The sequence below is a fragment of the Simochromis diagramma genome, unplaced genomic scaffold (genome assembly GCF_900408965.1).
Source record: "Simochromis diagramma unplaced genomic scaffold, fSimDia1.1 OVJJ01000433.1, whole genome shotgun sequence".
NCBI lineage: Eukaryota > Metazoa > Chordata > Actinopteri > Cichliformes > Cichlidae > Simochromis > Simochromis diagramma.
Genome location: NW_024387031.1, coordinates 3,192,123 through 3,211,632, shown reverse-complemented (window position 1 = coordinate 3,211,632; position 19,510 = coordinate 3,192,123). Strand labels below are relative to the sequence as shown.

At 41.1% G+C, this 19,510-nt stretch overlaps 1 protein-coding gene across 1 annotated transcript in view; it reads left to right on the top strand.

The window, feature by feature from the left end:
• Nucleotides 1-328: 328 nt before the first annotated feature.
• glra1 (glycine receptor, alpha 1) overlaps nt 329-19,510 on the top strand; it is a 120,872-nt gene continuing 101,690 nt past the window's right edge. Inside the window, exon 1 of the mRNA XM_040043096.1 lies at nt 329-1,608. Coding sequence (XP_039899030.1) covers nt 1,538-1,608 — 71 coding nt within the window. The 5' untranslated portion in view covers nt 329-1,537. The remainder of the gene's footprint in view (nt 1,609-19,510) is intronic.

Here is a 19,510-nt window from a genome sequence, read left to right as displayed (position 1 = left end):
CATTGATTTGTGAAATCAGACAGTGTGAGCTTTTGCCTCCTCCCTCAGTTCAGCAGGAGCAGCTTGGTGTGTTTTAGTGAGGGCTCCTCTCCCTCCCCGTAACTCAGATCACAGACACGTGATTTATCACTTTTACGAATATTAAAGGTCTGCACGCTCAGTCTTTAGTAAGTTCGCTGATATTTCCTCAGGGGATCCGCGTATGAGGGGCAGAAGCTCATACCCAGCTAGTGACACCTCCCCCAGCCAATCATCGGCGTCCTTCAGCCCCGCGCAGCCCAATGGGGCACGCTGTGGGCGTGTCCGTGCGCGGTGAGGGGCTTTTTCGGAGTTTGGTAAATGACTGCAGCAAGAAAGCAGACCAGAGCGCACGAGGCTGTGTCCGCCTCCGTGTTTCACCTCCGTGCACGTGTGTGCGCGCTCTCTTCCGCCATGGAACGGGTCCACACGAGTCGGCGAGCACGTTAACGACACTCCGACGGGATTGCTTTTTGTTTTTTCTCTCGGTTTAGCGGAGCTGGTGTTCCGGTGCTGGTACTGGGGCGGGAGCGCAGCGGCGGCCGCCGGTGAGTCTCCAAGTTGAGCGGCAGCGGACAATGGGAGCAGCCGAGCCGGGCTGCTGCAGAGACCGCTACTACTACTGCTCACCCCGGGGAGCCGCCGCCGAGCAGCAGCAGGAGGAGGAGGAGGAGAGGGAGAAGAGGAGGCACACCTGCTCCACCTGCAGACCCCCCTCTCCGAGCAGCAGCCCCGTGCGGGTCCGGGACGTGTGTAGGATGTGGGTGAGGAAAGCTGCGGCTCTGTCCTCGCGCTGGATTTGGGGAATATAAAGCCCACGTGCACTCTTCTCGAGCCCTCCTGAGAGCGCGAGCCTCCCGCAGACCCACAGCTGAAGGAACCGGAGGGGATGTGTTTCGTTCCCGCTGTCGGCGCCGCGGACCGCACGCGCTGGACTTTAGAGTGATTGGATGTAACTGTGGCTCAGTTGACAGGATCCCGTGATCTCGTCTCGAGACCCCCACCCACCCCCTTCTCTCCCCCCTATTCTTCCCCCTTTTCCCTCCCCTCCCGAACCAGAACCCGGACGAGCTCCGTACCCACTGCCCGCCTCTGTCCGTGGTCCTGAACACAGTCTCCTGGCGGATTTAGTGGATTGTTCCCCCCAAAAAACCCTCCTGCGTGGAGGCGTGAGAGCGGACATCAGCATGATTTCATGGAGACTGAGGTCATGAGCATCCCGCGGCTCGGCACCGGCGACTCCGGGATCTGAAACCCACACACACAGACACACACACACACACACACACACACACACACACAAAAGGTGGAACATTTTCGGTTCACCTTGGAGGTCATAAACCAGAACCGCGACCCCCCCTCCCCTCTCACCCTCATCTTCCTCCTTCTCTTCTTCCACTAAAGGCTTTTTTTGGTCTTTTTTTTTTTTTTTTTGGAGGGGACTTCATCCTCTCCAGAGCGTGACCCCCCTCCTCCCCTTCCCACCACCTCCACACACTCCCCCTCCCCTCTAAACAAAATGAGACTGGCAAAAATGTGCCGACTAAACGTGCTGGGGATCTATTTGTGGCAAACGGTTGTGTTTTTCAGGTAAGCAGAAGCATGAAATGGACTTCATGAGTGCAAAATAACGACGTGTGTGTCATTGCTTTTCAGAAAATGGAAAATATGAATTTGCATTTTTATTGCCTTGCAGTCCTACTGTTGGGCGGGGGGAGGGGGGCGTTCATGTGCAAACTTATGAAAGTTGTGTTTGGGTTGCGTGTCTCATTGCTCGTGAGCATGTAAAGGAAGTTGAATTAAGTTGCAGTGAATCCAGACAGGACTGTAAAGGAGGAAAAAGCGACCACTAGCGGGCGATGTGTGTTTATGGTGTCAGCGGTCATGTTTGGGGGAAAGGAGCCTGTCGGAGTCACGTGCTCTCTGACAGTCATGTTAAAGCAGGTGTTGCTCATAGCAGACAGTATGTGGAGGGGACATGGTGAGGTTTGTGAATACCTCAAACGGCTCGGAGCAGCCTTGTATCCTGGAAATCCACATTCCCATTTGTCTCACTGGTTCAATAAGACAATCGCTTATTGTGAGTTTTCTTCTTTCATTAACAGACATCCAGTAATCGAGCTCCTTGTACATAATACAGCCAAAGAGGAAAAATGCAGGGACACTGTTTCTGTTGATGGGATAAAACATATTCATAGACAGTACTTTGTCAGCCATTCAATGCAAACATATTTTTTCATGTAGATCTCCAGGTCATCTCCAGGCCGGCTCCCTGTTTGTCATTGTCCCCCTTTTACAAACCTGCTAAATGATCCTGTACCTGACCAGAACAGGAAGTGGCAGCCATTGTTTTGGTGATGCAGATGATGACACTCTGTCAGCTGATGACATGGAGGTGACGATGCTCAGATGGTTTTTTTTTTTAGATTGAACAGTTTTACTGGGGCTGAAAAACTTCAAACCAGTCTTTACCCTCCATTATATAATCATTATTATTTGAATTACTGCTTTGGAAGTATTGTTGACCAGATGACCAACACAGATTTTTTTTTTAGGTTGCCAAGATGAGTCCAATTGTATAGAAGTCTATGAGAAACGAGCCCACTGCTCTGTGAGCTCAGTAAAAATGGTCTCAGCGGCTGGTTTCAAGTCTTATTCAATGCAACTACATATTCATTCTCCAAATCCCGTAGATGATACAGTAGTTTCTGCAGACAGTTGTGCAGAGCAGAAGTATGAAGCGCCTTAACTGGTGGAAAACATAAGAAGTGCTTCAAACTGCACTCTACTTTCCAATGTCACAGTTAAACGAGCCGGCTTTCTGATTCTGTGCAGCATGTTGGAAACTGAAAAGGAGCCTATTTATAGTTACCAGCTGTTTCTTCCAATTTACGCTGAATGCATATTATAATATTATCTCTCAATATTATTTGCTAACGTGTTTGGGTCCTGTGCGCGTTCCCAGCCTGCAGGTTCCTGCACGTTTCGTTTTATTGCATCACATGTGGATCTCATTTCCCTGCACGTCGCCGGGATTTCATTATGTCGAGTATCACTAGTGTTTTTCTACCTGCTGCAGTGACTACTTTCCAGTGAATAAGGCGGCCATTTACCGTGAGGGACATGGTGCTTTTGTAGGAGGGGGCTGCAGGAGTTTTGCATTCAGTGCACACTGTTTAGTTAATGAAGCAGAGTTGGGATATTGCCGTCTCAGCTCCTCACGCCTGGACTCTGCAGTTCCCTGCTTAATTGATATCTCTTTCCTCCATCCTGACCCCCCCCCACACACACACACACACCTCATTCCACATTCAGCTTCATTACTAAACATTGATTAGCCCGTCAATGGCTGGGGCCAGACCTGATGAATACACATTTAATGCCTGCACATATCTCGCTCACTCACTGGCTCTGTCCACACTCGTAGTATTCATCAAACAGGCAGCAGAGGAGAGCTAGGAATTTAGATTGGACCTGCAGGAAACATTCATCTAACGACCTGTTTCATCTTGCATTAGGCTCAAATCTGAGATAATGTCCTTTTCCCCTGAAAAAGTCTCCTTTTTTAAATCTAATCAGTTGACGTTTTTAAGAAAATTGGGACTAAAATGTTTTGGAAGAAACTATTTTACTTTATCAGTGGCAACAGCAGCTACAACTGTAAACCCGTGAAGGTTTGTCCAGTCTAAGATTCAGTCATTCCTCATCTCATGAACAATTCGTTGTTTATATTAGGAAGGTTCTAGAAATGACAGTCAGTACCAACACAGCGTAGCTCGGATATTTATGTGGACAGTCGGCACGAAATTTATGATAGAAATTTTTTTTTTTTTTAAAAAGGATTAAAGACTCAATCAATAAACACATTTTAAATAAAAGTATAAACAGTCTGTTTAAAGCGCACAGGAACATTTGCTGTCCAAGTTTCCTACATGAAAAGCAAATTCATGCAAAAAAAGATATATTTAAAATAATAAATGATACTATTAGTCTATACTTCATCCAGAGCAGCTTCAGATTATTCACATTAATTGAACTGCTACTGTGGATGAGAAGGTGCAGTGCTACATTATCAGCCAACGCTCGTTATCTCATTGCTTCAATAAACTGTGCAGGTGCAGCGCATGAACAAATACCTATTAATTAACATTATCATTAGTAATAAAGTCATGCTTCACTTATACTAGAGCAGAGTCAAAGAGCCTATTCATTGGCTACAGCTGTCAATCAAACCTTAAAAATAATGTAAACTAGTAAGTTATTGTTTGTATATGTATGGTGTGTGCATAGTTGTTATGAAGGAATTAGAGATGTATGGAACTGAGTCACTGCTGGAGCCCCAGCTGGACGTTTGAGAAACTGCAGTTTAAAGGTAGCAGTTTAAATAGCTTATGTAGTAAAAGTACAACATACTGTAAATGTCCACAGTAAGGCTGACATTTCAATCTGTTATTCTGTCTCTTGAGTTACAGGTTTATCAAAATCATTTAGGGTTCGTATTCTGTCATCACAGTAATCTCATAGAGATGCTGAGCTACTGCTGAAAGCTCATTCATAATTTCTTGCAGCACATTTTAGGACAAACTGCATGAAGTGAGCTGTAAATTTTGGATTCAAGCAAAGAGATTTATGCCCGGGGTATGTTCTTAATATTAAATAGCAGAAAAGAAAATGCCAACAAACTGATAAACAATATTCTCACATATAACCCTCAAAAAATACTTGTATTTTTATTCTTCTATCAGCATCACTCCATCATTTAATCCCAATAACAAAAATATATTTCCCTTTAATTTCTTGATTTCTGTATGGAAATGAGCTCAGAACCTCCAGCAATGTTGCTGTGCGTTACCCATGAACGATCACACCGTATCTGAGCCTGAATCGCTGGAACAGACTTAAAGTGCACGAGCCGAACACCACGTGCTCCTCAGTCCTGCGGCACATCGTCTGCTTCTATTGACCGCTCGAGCAGGAACGATTAATCAAACGGGTCAGTGCTGCATTTAGAGAATGCCAACGCACAAACCAGCAGGGAATGCCAATCAGTCACTCACAGTGATTGACAGGCATCGAAACAGCCGCCGACATGTCTGCCGTATTGGTTTTCTACCAGGTGGGAGGTCGTTGGAACAGCAGAATCTTATAGGAAGCTCTGGGGACGGCTGTCCTCTGTCCACACATATCGATGTGTTTATTTTTACAAAAGGAGAAGCCAATCATCCTAAAACTGGAACATGTGCACAGTTTGTCATGAAGTCTTCTCGAGGGAAATTTATTTATATTTGGTTTCAGATGCAGTTATACAGTTATTTGTGATCTTAAAGGTGTGCTGGAGCAGGAAAAAGAGAATTAGATGCCTCTCTGTTGACAGTTTAGTTATTTAAAGCCAATCAAGCATCGGGGGTGATTTGCAGGAAGGGTCACTCAGTTTTTTTATGGCTTCATTTGCTGAATCGCTGCTGCAACAAATAAAGCACCTTCAGGTTTTCAGCTTCTTAGAGAAACAAACTGCATCCCTTTATTTTTTTGATCAGCTGCACATCTGCCTCCCTATGATAACACAGACTGATCACCTCCGATTTTTGCGGGTGCTTGCACGTGTCGTTATTATGTACAAAAGCACCAGCCTTCAGTCTCTATCCTGAATGATATGTGCAGAGTGACCTTTTCCTCTGTACATTTCTATTTTCAATAAAAATCTTTTTTAAATGGAAACACCGAGCAGTGGATTTAAGCATGAGTGGAAACAGTCACCTGCTGCTTGAAGGTAACCTTGAGCTGGCCTTGACGAGGCGGCCGTATGTCGGGATCTCTTCTCTTTGGGAGCGGGACGTACTCCGACCTGCTCACCTCCTTCATGTCTCAGAGTAAATTAAATCCGACTCTGTCAGTTCATGAAATAAATTGATGTTGAAATCTGGCAATTTAGAGAAGGTCATTCGATGGCTTTCTTAAGTGATTTCAGGCAGCGGATGTCAGACTGATATTAAATTGAAGTATTTTAAAGGGGTAGAGTGGAAACTAGGAGAGGAGGAACATTTTAAAGAGGACAAACTGACCTCAGTGGTTTGTTCATTAAATGAAAGGTCAGCTTTCACGTAGATGGCCAGAAAAACAAAGCCGTGACAGAATGACTTGCACGAATGTCATGTTACCTGGAGTGATATTTCACTTCAGTCTAGTTCTGGCTTTCATTAGCTGTGTAAGTGTTGTGACTCAGTGCCGGCTGTCATCTATATTTACAGTCACATTACAGACCTCCCTGCGAGTTCCTATAACAAATTCTGATTCTGTCTAAGAACTTAAAGCATGAAGAGAAAATGAACGTCTGCCTGGGTTCAAGTTCAAGGTCGAACTTGAAGTGAAAAAGACGAGATGCACCGTTCATGAATATAATGTACATTTAAGTGGATACTTAACCTGATAAATGTGAATTAGATGCAGTTTTGACTCTCACTAAAATTCTGATGCAAATACATTTAGACCATTGGGACCTATTTTATTTTCTAATATTCCAGCAAAACTACGTCTTTGTGCTGATGATATTGTCATATAAACACATGCTCCCTCCAAGTTCTTGTGCAGACAGCACAAGAACTTCAGACTGCATTTCACTCATTTCAAACTGCTTTGCTGCAGTTAATTAATTACTTAAAATTCATGATGTTCATGTATCCATGCCCACCACTGATGCTATTATGTTAAAAACTTGTGTTAAAAAAAAAGAAGGAGAAACATTACATATAGGCTGTTTGCCAGAAATGTTTTAATTTCTGCTGCAGAAAAAAAGTGCAAATCAAAAATCCAACCTTACTAGGGCTGTTCGATATAACGATATATATCTGATGGCGATATAAAAACGTCTATCATTTCATTTTACGCTATCGTTTTTTTTGTGGTGTCGCAAAATAAACTGTTTACGGCAATATTTTTTCATCGTTTTGATGGTCACTGTAGTGGCTATATTAATTTCTTCATTAAGTTCTCTCTTTCTCTTATATTTAATATTAATATTAATATTTAACACCATCGCGTGTCCACTTGTTTATGTTCCACATAAACCTTTCACAATAAAGCTCAAGATCCTGTTGAGACTTTTCAAAATAAACTGAATCACGTGAAAGAGCAGATTATTTACGGATGAGAAGTAAAAAAGAGCCGCCAGGTGCTAAAAAATAAACCTTGGATTCAAACGTTAGAACAGGCTGTTCCCCGCAGCACGCCGTGTAATAAATACTCACAAAGAAAACGGCGGCCGTTACAACTTACGTCTAAATAGTATATGTATAGTTTCATGCATCGGTTAAAACACTCGACCCCAGGTACATGACGCGCAGCTGGAAACACTTCCCGCAAGTCAAGCTGCCCGAGATTCACAGAATGTACAGAAAATGTTACATTTTTGTGATTTATGTCATTATCGGGACTATAGAATTCTTATATCGGGATATGAGATTTTGGTCATATCGCACAGCCCTAAACCTTACCATGTCATGTTGATCAATATTATTCCAAAGAACACAACATTGACTGGTTAAGAAGACTTGATTTTTTTTTCTTGCTTATTCCTAAGGATGAGAGATTTGGTTTAAATAAATCAGTGAACGGTGTTGGAACGCTCTGAAAAATTAAAAGGATTAAAGAGTCAATCAATAAAAACATTTTAAATAAAATTACAGAAACTATTTAAGTGAAATATATTAATTGGAGGTCCTAACAGTCTGTTTAAATGAACATTTAATGTCTAACTCCAATTTTCCTACATGCAGAGCAAATTCATGCAACTTTAGACCGTTGGTCGTTAAGTAAAACCAAAAATGCAAAAGATATATTTAAAATAGTAAATAATACCTTTAGTCTATACTTCATCCAGAGCAGCTTCAGATTAGGATTAGGATTCAACTTTATTGTGATTACACATGTATAAATACAGGGTAATGAAATACAGTGATAATTCACATTAATTGAACTACTAACATGGATGAGACGGTGCAGTGCAACGTTATCACCCAAAGAGTATGCAAAACAAAAATCCAGCCTTACCATGTCATTTTGATTGATATTATTTAAAGAAATACGTCATTGACTGGTTAAGAAGACTTGATTTTTTTAAACTTATTCCTAATTCTTTCGTAATTCCTAATTTTTTGGTTTAAAGAAGTCGGTGAATGGTGTTGGAGCACTCTGAAGTAAAGACAAAGCTTCATATTTATCAAACAGATTTTTTGTATCATTACCAGTGTTGGGGAGTAACGGAATACATGTACCGCCGTTACGTATTTAAAATACAAAATATGAGTAACTGTATTCCGTTACAGTTACCGTTTAAAAAGGTGGTATTTAGAATACAGTTACTTTGTTGAAATAAATGGATTACACTGCGGTACTTTCCTGTTTCGTTTTGTCGCGGGTCAGGACTGTTTGGGTTTTGTTTGACAGCTATGTTCTATTGTTCCAGGCGGCAGCGTTACGGTTGCCATGGTTACAGGGCGACGCTCTCTCTCTCTCTGCGACTGTGTGTTTCCTGGGTGAGAGAGCGCCTTTTCGTTGTTGTTGTTGTTGTGCTAAGCTAACAGGCAGAATGCTACAAGCATAGCTCTAAAGAATGTAGCATCATGGGCAGTGTAGTCCGTGCTGCTGGGAGAATGGACTGCCATACACGTTATGGGTCTGTGAGCGCGAGGAGGGAGAAAAAGGCGAGTGGAAAGGTACGAGTTGTCATCGAGCAAAAACGGGAGCTGGAAGCATGTAAATATAATAATAACCACTTCAGCCAAGAAGAGAGCCTGACGAGCCCAGTTGTAAGTAAGCTATTAAGACTCAACTGTACACCGTGTTCGTGTTTTCCTCCGAAAACAATAAGTTCCGTTGGAGCAGTCTTTCAACGCCTCTCTCTGTCTCTCGCAAGAAAAGTTGACCCACACAACAAAGTAAAGCTATTTTTCGGCTACAAGCCGACAGGGACCCCACCGTATTAGTCAGAGGTCCCTTTACTACAGTTCGGAGTCGCGGACCTTCAGTAACAGTAATAAATCACACAGCAATAGTACATTCACGTTGTTGTAAAAAGCATGGTAATATATTAAGTAATCCAAAGTATTCAGAATACGTTACTGTCATTGAGTAACGTAACGGAATACCTTACAAAATACATTTTGGGGCATGTAATCTGTATTCTGTAATGGAATACATTTTAAAAGTAACCTTCCCAACACTGATCATTACAGGATTTTATCAAAATATTGTAGACTGCACTGCAACCCAGAATGTTCCCCTCATGTTTCCTTTTGTACTTAAGAAAGAATTCTGTGAAAGATAAATAATAAACTACCAGAGAAAGCAGATGTGTGACACTCGGGGTCATTTCAAGCATAAAATAAAGCGTGTTTCTACTTTTTACCCAGAATTGTTGTCCAGGATCTCCCAGGGGTTCGTTCTGATTTGACTTCCACAGCAGATCCAAAGCCGGGGAAAGATGAAGCAAATTAGTCTGCTGACATATCAAAAGCACAAAAGCCTCAAATTGCCTCTGAATGTTGCAAACTGCAAAATTGGACATCAAAAACTGAACCTTGCTGTCACTCACACAATAAAATCTCCTCCATCCTGATTATTTTCACCTTCGTTCTACAAGCTAACAGTAACACAAAATGAAGGGATCAAACTATTTGATGGCACACCGTTGGGCTTTCTTTTCCGAGTTGGGAATGCTCCCATAAAATCTATTGGGTGTATTAAACATCAGCAATTGATAGTGAAGGATGGGAGTGAACAAAGGAGATTATCAGCTTTAGCTGCTGCAAACTGCTGCACATAATTCAGGATTCAATAATCCTCTTTTGATCCCCAGAGGGACAAAGATGTCTTTTATGCCTTCCTGCTGTGAACTTGGTCATTAGGGTTCGCAATTCAGGGATGGGGTCAGACCTGGAGCAGAGCAGGCGGGGTGAGATTTGCACTAGAGCACTACAGGAAGCAGTCCTAGAAATCATCCCTTGTCAGTTAGCATACTCACTGCTCAGCCAAATTAAAGCAACTGTTTCATTTATGCGTCTGCCCTCAGGCTGTTTCTTTATTTGTAGCCGATATTTATTACTTGCATCTCCTTTCATAACAAATCATAACATATATATTTTTCTCCTGTGATCAATTTCCCTGAGTCGTCTAACAAAAAACAATCGACTTCTCTGGTGGAGTTCAACTTCATCTGCAATAATGAACTTCTGGGCAGGTTCATTTCCAAAACTTGATATACGATAATACATTATTGATCAGCAGACAGTGACAGATTTTCACCATAACTAACAGAGTACATTATCAATGGCCTCTCAGAGCTGTAACTGAGTTAAAGCAAAGGTGAATTCCTGGAAATGTCGGGAGCTGCTGTGCACTTTTGAAATTAAAGTGCTGCTGGACGATGGCAGAAGCTGTTGATGAGAGAGGAGCGTTTCTGAAGAGTTTTTTCTGACTTAGAACTCGGTTTAACGACCACTTTGGCAAACACTGCTCGTTCCTTTTGCGATGGGTTTAGTAGACGGAGAATATATGACAACCAGGATGTGTTTTCACAACCTTCAGATCTGAAAATGAAATCCTATATTTATTTTAAATTTTAAATAAAAAAGGGAAGATGAGCATTTTACAGTCCTGCTGAATTGAGCATTAAAGTTCTATATCATGTTTAAAACATAAAAATGACTTGAATGTGATAGTAAGATAGTAAGAGATAATGTAAAGAAAAAAAAACAAAATATTAAGAAAAAGCACCAATAAGGCTTCCTGCTGTGGTAGTTATGTGCAAGTTATGTCCAAAGTATCATGACTACATGCATTTTAAACACAGCAGCTCCTGATGGGAATCAAACTCACAACCTTGCTTTGCCTTTGCTCAACTTTAACACATTCTCGTACATTTGTGAATATCAAACACAGACTGCTGCATGCAGCCACAGCATCCTCAAACCTGACTGTTCACAAGCACATGGCCTGAAACCAGAACACGTCAGTACCAACAGCCTCGTGCTGTCTTCACATCCTTCATCCTAGACCAAGAGTGTCCAACTCCAGGCCTCGAGGGCCCGTGTCCTGCAGGTTTTAGACGTGTGAGCTGATTTAAATGGCTAAATGACCTCCTCAACATGTCTCGTAGATCTCCAGAGGCCTGGTAATGAACTAATCATTTGATTCAGGTGTACTGACCCAGGGTGAGCTCTAAAACCTGCAGGACACCGGCCCCTGAGGCCTGAAGTTCCCCACCCCTGTCCTAGACTAAAAAATGAACTCCATGCAAGTATGAAAACCACACGTCAGTCTGATGTTGTTTGATATGAACATTAAAATGCTGAATGCTTAAACATCTAGGGTACGACGTGTTTGCTGGGCGAGGCAGCCTATCTGTTAGTGCCAGGGAAGCGAGCAGCCCTTTGCTTTCCCGAGTGTTACTAAACGCCAGGATGAGATCAATTAAGGATTCGGGTCTTCAGAGGCTTTAAGAACATAATGAGGAACACTTAGGGCTAATGATTGGAGTCTTGCATTAGCCCACACCTCTCCTTTGCTCTGGCGTTTCTCTCTGCTCGCTGTGTGCATATGAGACACCGACGCTGGGCAACTCAGCTGTTTTTCCTTCTCCTCTGCTGCCTCAGCATTGGCCGCAGCTCTCCACAGCAGCACGGGCCAGCGCTGATCTGAAATAATTAAAGCAAATCCCGACTTTGATCACGGAGAGCCGGAGAAGATTAGGCGAGGGTTGTGTGCCACTTATATCAGCTGACTGTGAGCCTCTTCGGTCCTCGTGGCCCTGTTCCAACTATAGACGTGTGTGTGTTTACATATCAAACAGCCGTGACAGAAAGAACCTCTGAGGCTGAAATAATAATACTTACAGTAAAGATACAGTCTGCAGTATTAGACCACTGTTTACTGTGGTACTGTTAATATCAGAGTAAATGCCTTGGACATGATTTTTTGTTTCCTTTAGAACTTTGTAGAGGACACTTTCTGGTGATGCTTACGTTATGGGAAATGCAGGAAGCATGCATGTTGCTCATCTGTTACTGCAAGTTTCAAATGCCTGTGATAACTGTGCTGAATATCAGTTATATTTTTATTGTAATTTCTGGTGTCTTTGCCAGGGCTCTCTTGAAAAGTGAGACTTTTACCTGGATAAAAGAGTGATATATACATACATACATATATATATATATATATATATATATATATATATATATATACATATATATACATATATTAGTCTGAGGGGTGAAATGATCATTTTAAGTTAAATGCAGCTGAAATATATCAAATCAAATGTTATATATCAAATAACACTTTTATTGCTGTTGACAAAATAGCTTTTATTTTTGGAAAGAGCCATTTCTCTGTAATAAACTCTCTTTTCCACAGATAAGTGATTTCTCCATCGGATACATTTATTTTTTTATTATTTTGATGTTTCAGCAACATTTAATTTAAAAACTGTACTTTTGAGTTAAAAGAAATATTTATAATTTTAATAACTTAAAATAGGCATGAACATTTTTTTTGTATCAAAAAAATATCGAACCGTGACACCAAAGTATTGAAAACGAACCGAACTGTGAATTATATGTATTCTTGCACCCCTATATATATATATATAATTTTATATATCTTTTATACTTTTATAACAAAATTACATAGAAAATATACATGTAAACATGTAAATACTGAATACTCAAATAAATGATAAATAAATACTGTAAAATACTCAAAGCCATTATTTATTTGAGTAGAGCTCTCAGTTTATACAACAAATACCAAAAACTATTAAAACAAACGTATGAATGTATCTAGAGTGTCACCCTGTTGCTGTGCACGTTGTCTCAGTGCAGGGCTGTCAGTGTTGTGGAGCTATAAAAAACACGAGCAGCACCTCTGCATGTCTTCCTTCTTCAGTGGTGCTGAAGCTGTCACGCAGTCCAGCAAAAGGACTTTTACAAGCCAGGCAGACAGCATTATGTAGATATTATTAGAAAAGGCGCTCCGTGGTAACTCACAGCTGGAGTCTCTGTCTCCAACATGAGAAATTAAGGCCAAAATAGTCAAGCGTCCACAGCAGAGCTTGCTTCTAATTGTGTGTGTGCTGTATTATCCTCGTGCCAGGCTGTAGTGGCTGTGCCTGGTGAGATGTCAAGTGTCCACAGACATCGACGCCGGCTCCTCGAGCCTTAATGCATTTTTCCTGATTCTGCCTGCAGTTCAGTCAGTCAGACAGGTAGGTGGAACATTACGTTTGCTGGGTTATTCATAGAAACAGAATATCTACACGTTCAGTGTGAAGAGCCTGTAATGACATTAAAGCAGGTGGGTTTTTAAAAGGACTCATCTGATCTGTTCGCCCAAGCGTTTATGCAAATGGGGCAGACACCTGGCAGATGTTTGGACTCGATGAATAGGTATTCTGTGGAGCAGCAGAAAAAGACATATTCAAAACGCAGCTTTTCTCTCAGTGTGTTTGGGAAACGGGTCAGTTTGACTCAGTTTGACTCTGTTTTTCAGTGACACACGTAACTTGTGTAACTTTTCATATTAAAATTTTGGGGTTTGAGCTGAATAATAATTATAAGATGAGCAGACTCAAACAAATGGTGAGCATAGTGTGTGCTGAGAACACAAGAATACTGAGATGAAGGGTCCAGTTGTTGATCTCAGGCGTTTTACTCCCATCATCAGGTTTTAATTTCAGTTTTGCAATAAAAATGGCATGCATGGGAGAAGTGCTAATTGTCTTACACAGAGACACAGAGAGGTATGTTGCACAGCTGCACTGGGATCAGACAGGGGTAAGGGGAAAATGGGGACAAAGAGGACAGGATTACATAAAGGGGGACAACTCTGTGAGGCTCAAATCAGGGAGCAAGTGTCCCGCTGAGCTTGGATTACAACCATAGCTGCTATGAGTCTGGACCTTTAAACATCAGGTTCCAGCTGTGTGATAACTGCTGATTATTCTTTTCTCGCCTGCGGATCATCCAGGGATTTAATGAAACCTTTGTTTATTCACATATTTCAAAAGCTGAGGGCTCAGCAGTCTCAGAAAACCGAGCTTAGGCGGCCATTTAAGGAGGCAGCTAGTGTCTTTATCTACGGGGAGGGCTGGTTTGATCCCTGGCTCCTCCAGTCTGCATGTCAGAGTGTCCTCAGGCAAGATACTGAGCCTCGAGTTGCCCCCGATGCATCCATCACAGTGTGTGTGAATGTTCGGGAAGGCACTTAGGCATAGATATGGGTGTGTGTGTGTGTGTGTGTGTGTGTGACTGAGTGAATGAGGCTGGTACTAAAAAGCACTTTTAGGGCTCAATTAGAAAAGTGCTGTATGCGTAAGAGTCCATCTCTTTAAGTAAGGAGAAGCAAACAAACATGAATCAAAAGGGGACGGTCCACAGACTTCCAAAATTGTTCCACAAAACCAAAAGTTCATTAGTTAGAAACTTTATTGTTGACCTGCTTTTCACATTTAATTTCATGTCATGCAGGAAACACTAATCCTGCCTGTAAAATGAGCATAAAATGTGTAGACGCGATAATGTAAATCAATCAAACTCTTTATCCCTCAGGGGGAAATTCAGAGCACAGCATCAGCACATTAACCGTCACAGCACCGAGCTGACATCCCACTAAAATCAGACTCTTGTCATTTATCAGCTCCTCAAGTTTTCTACAGGGATCATGTTTTGAGTGTCTCATACGTGTGTTTCCTTTATCTATAACAAATATTTCTAAATTTCTAAAATGTTATATTGTCAGTGGTATTGGTTTTCAAATATTTGTATGCAAAAATGACTTTAAAAACACAAACTGTACAAACCAAGTTACATTTGTTACTTTTTCTATGATTTAAAAACTAAAAAATGTAAAAGTTCACATATATACAGCACATAATGTGAATTTTAACTGCTCTGTGATTACCAACAAAACCATTGTGTTTTTTTCATACTTTGTTACAATTTAACAAACATTTGAAAATATGCTATATTTGTGCAGAAACGCTTGAAATATTACTGAAAAATCTGAAAACAAGAGGCCTGATTATGGAATAATTAACAGCAGAATGATCATTGAAATCAAAGTCTATAATTTAATACACATACATATGTCTTCAGGGTCAGAAATGACACTTATGTTAAAGCATTGAACAGTTATAGGAGACGTAGATTCAACTGCAAGTAAACAACAAGAAATGAAAATCACATAGAAATATCACATTCACTCTCTGTATACAGCAAACCAGTCAGTCGATCAGTTTTTAAATGTTTATACAGAATCTGTTGATATTATTTTTACTCTGTCAGAAATCCCCCACAGCCCACACTTTGTGCCGTAACAATTACACTATCTGAAACTTGATTATTCTCCAGTTTAAGGTCAACAAAACCAGACTCCTCCTCGAAGAGTTCACAGTTTCAGTGTAATTCAGCCTGAAGTGTCACCTTGCGCTACACGTCCGGGAAAAATGATCTTTGTGTCAATGGCACGCTGGTGTAATCTGTGACTAATCTGGTTGTCATCAGCCGAGCCCTGTGCGCGTTCACCGCTAATTTGGAAGCATTTCACACGGGTCTTATGCTTTTATTGTATCATCTGTGCGACGAGGGCCATGCCCAACAACAGAAATTTGTTTTTCTCTAAGAGCTTGATCTGATCTCACTCCCACCGGCCGTTGTTGTAAAGAGGATTAAGCGCCGATTCGTCACGTTGCTGCAGGAATTATCGGCACAGAGATAATCTTTGATCCACCTAATTTGTTGTCACTGAGAACAGAACTGGATGTGTGATGGGTCTCAGAGTCCTGATGTCTTAATAATAGTAATGGATTGGATTTATATAGCGCTTTTCAAGGCACTCAAAAGCACTTTACAGAACTGTTCATTCACTCTCACATTCACACACGCTACAGTTGTAGCCACAGCTGCCCTGGGGCAGACTGACAGAAGCGAGGCTGCCATATCGCGCCAGCGGCCCGTCTGGCCAACACCAGTAGGGTGAAGTGTCTTGCCCAAGGACACAACGACCAGGACAGAGAGCCTGGGAATCGAACCGGCGACCTTCCGGTTACAGATGCGCTTCCCAACCCCCTGAACCACGGTCGTCTTCTCATTGATTGGCATTGCTTCATTACAGTTTTTGGGAGATGCCATTATCGTCGTTGTCCACAGGCGTTCTGAAGCGTTCTCTGAACTGTCGACACTTACAGACGATCATCAGCTGACCGCACATGCTTTGTCATTCAGTCATGTGACTATTTCAACAGGAAAGCAACTTTTAAAAAAGACAATAAGCACAACAGGGTGGAGAATTAGTGTGATTTGAGCTCAGCAGTCACAGTAATCTCAGATCATGATATCAGTTATCATAATCATACAATCATACGTATTCATTTTAACAAGAGGTATTTAATTAAAGGGGGATTTCAGAGATTTTCACCAGCGAGTGTGAGATCACATTCTTGTACCAAGTGCTAAGTTCAGGGACCATTATATTTATACAGCACCAAATCACAAGTCACTTTATACTGTAAGGTAAAGACCCTACAATGTTCATGGGCTTAAAAATGTCAGCACTTTAAAATGTGATCAATGTGTAAACAAAAAGGAAATATACTGTGGCACTGCCTAAATAAGCTAAATCGCACCAACTTGTGGGGTCGGTTATGTTGACTTGTTTAAGAGTACGTGAGGAGGATGAGTCATATTAAATGTACTTTATATAGATTCTGTCATGGCCGGCGGGAGCTGACTGTGTGTTGCCTGAATGATGGACGTGGAGCGTAACTTGGAAAAAATTAGTCATAAATAGTCAACAGGGACAAGAAACATGAACATAACCTGAGCAGAATCGTGAAAGGTTTAATCATGATGTGACGTGGTGGGTAAATACACAGACTATCCAACAAGGACAGAATGAAAACACACAGACTAAATACACACAGGAGGTGATCAGGGGAAGTAGAAACACATGGGGAAAGAGCTGACACAAATTAATATCATGACGATGATGAAAAGATGATGAAAAGTAACACTAAGCACAATGAACATAGAAACAAGACTTCCTGCCGGGACATAACGGAACGCCGACATGACATGAGCTTGACAACATGAAACATGGTTTAGAAGCACGAATCAACAAGAGAGACCTAAACACAGGGGTACTGAAAGTAAAACACTGAGGACAAGATAGACCCTATAATACAGAGAACAGGAGCACACTCATAACTAAGAATACACAGAAAAACCTAAACTAGAATTAAAACTTAAGGCGACCTGATAATAGTGCTAGAACTTAACATCCTTTCAATATGCCTAAGAAATCACAAATACAACAACAAAGTCAAAGTGCTGGGTCACAAACCCAGCCCCTGACAGATTCAGATTTACTGACCAAGTGTGTGTACACATACAATGAACTGAGCTCCCACTAGTTCTTTGCTCTCGGTGTAAATAACAACATGTACAGCTTATTTATGGTTCAGAGTGCAAAGATGTTGGAATATATGGATAATTAGTTACTATATGTCTACTATATGTAACCTGTAGTTTGGCACATTTTACCATAAAAAAGGTTCTAAACCTTAACCTAAACCTAAAAGTTAACTTTGCGTACTGTTATGTGTCGAGAGCCGTCTCAGGTTTTGTGCTACATACACCACAGTTTACAGCAACGCTGTTTTCTGGCATCAGATCCACAAATCTGAACGTCAACACTGACCCGAGCCATTAATGATTTCAAGACACTCAGCCGTGCTGTCTCTTTACTGGCCAAGCTTTTACATTAACGATCCTGTGAGTCTCTGAATAAAATCTGTTAAATAACACAAGCATGCACAGAGTTACTCAGCAGTAGCCAAAAATACAGATGGATCGGTAGAAGTAAGAAAACTTAAAATGGTATAGATTAAGATAAAGCACTAATTTAAATTAGTCCACTGAGGTGGTGCGCAGCATCAAATGTCAGTATGGAAATTAGATTCCACATCATCACTTTGAGCGCAGTGGCATCTTATCATTGATGAAGTGAAAGGTGACAAAAATGCCTCGGATAAGAGTTTGACTGAGGACAGTGTTGTTCCCATGGAGTTTTCTTCTACTGTCATACAATTCCACAGAGATGATCACATTTACACAAGTGTAAGAATCACAGCCTTAAATCTCAGTTTGCCTACACTGTGTGCTCAGCCACAATTAGACACAAATATCACTGACAGATCATTAAAGTCAGCTAGGAGATATATTTGTAGATTAAAAGTTTGTACCTGGATTTAAAATAACCTTCATTAAAAATATATATATATAATCAGCGTATTTGCCATTCAGTGCAAAAAACTGCTGCTGTATGATTTTTCATATTACTGAGGTTTGCCAAAAAATTGTACTTGTTGCCCCTGAAAATCTTTAATTTGGCTGAAACAAAAGCAATAAAACTTTAAACTGTTATTTATTGGAAACTATGCAGGCAATGAATAACCAATAAATGTTAGAGAAGAGGCTGTTGAACCATAAACCATACTTTTATTATTTTTGATTACACTTATTTCATATGGTTTAAATATGCTCTATTGCATATAAAATATTATAAATATTATCATATTTAATTGGAATACTCTGTAGAGAAAGCACAGACCACTTCACCTTTTAAGAACTTTTTCAGATTCTCTGCAGATTTGTACTTTTCTTTGCTTTCCATGTCTCAAACATCAGATTCTGTCATGCGGCATGTTTGGACAAATATTTATTTTTATAAGCTTGGTGTCTGTGTGAAGTTCTTCAACATGCGTGTCCGAGTGTTTCAGATGTGTCATTACTGCTGTATGAGGCATAACCTTTAAAACTGACTTTTAAATGAGTGAAAATGTCTTCGTGTTATTGGTTATTGACAGTGTTGGGACTAACGCGTTATTAAGTAACGCGTTACAGTAACTACGTTATTATTGTGGTAACGAGCACGGTAACTAGTTATTATGCCAAAACCAGGAACGCGTTACTCGTTACTGGGATTTAGATAGGCTCGTTATTCGTTACTTCGTGTGGTGGCTATCGCGGAGCTTCCACAGATTCAATAACATTAGCAAGTGGTGGAGGCCCGCAGGTGGATGAAGGAAAAGGAAGGCAAGAGGAGAGACCCGAAGCGGCCGCCGGTCCGAGAGTGTCAGGTGAACTGAACGTCAGGTAAGAAGTTATGACCTGCAGTCCATCTGGGTCAGATATGAACCAAGTTTAGGTGGAGTTTATTTTAGCTGTGCTGACTTTTTCGTACTGCGTGCTAGCTAGCATGACGGAGTTTCTATACAGCTGGGTGGGTGCTATGTTACTGATGTTGAACTTTATTTTGTTCATAGGTTAATTATTAGAGTTGCCAACCATGCCGTAAAAAATAGAATCGTCTCGTATTCAGAGAAAATATTACGGGTTTCGTATTGAGGTGAAAAGGAACAGTTTGTCCCGGACTTCAGCTA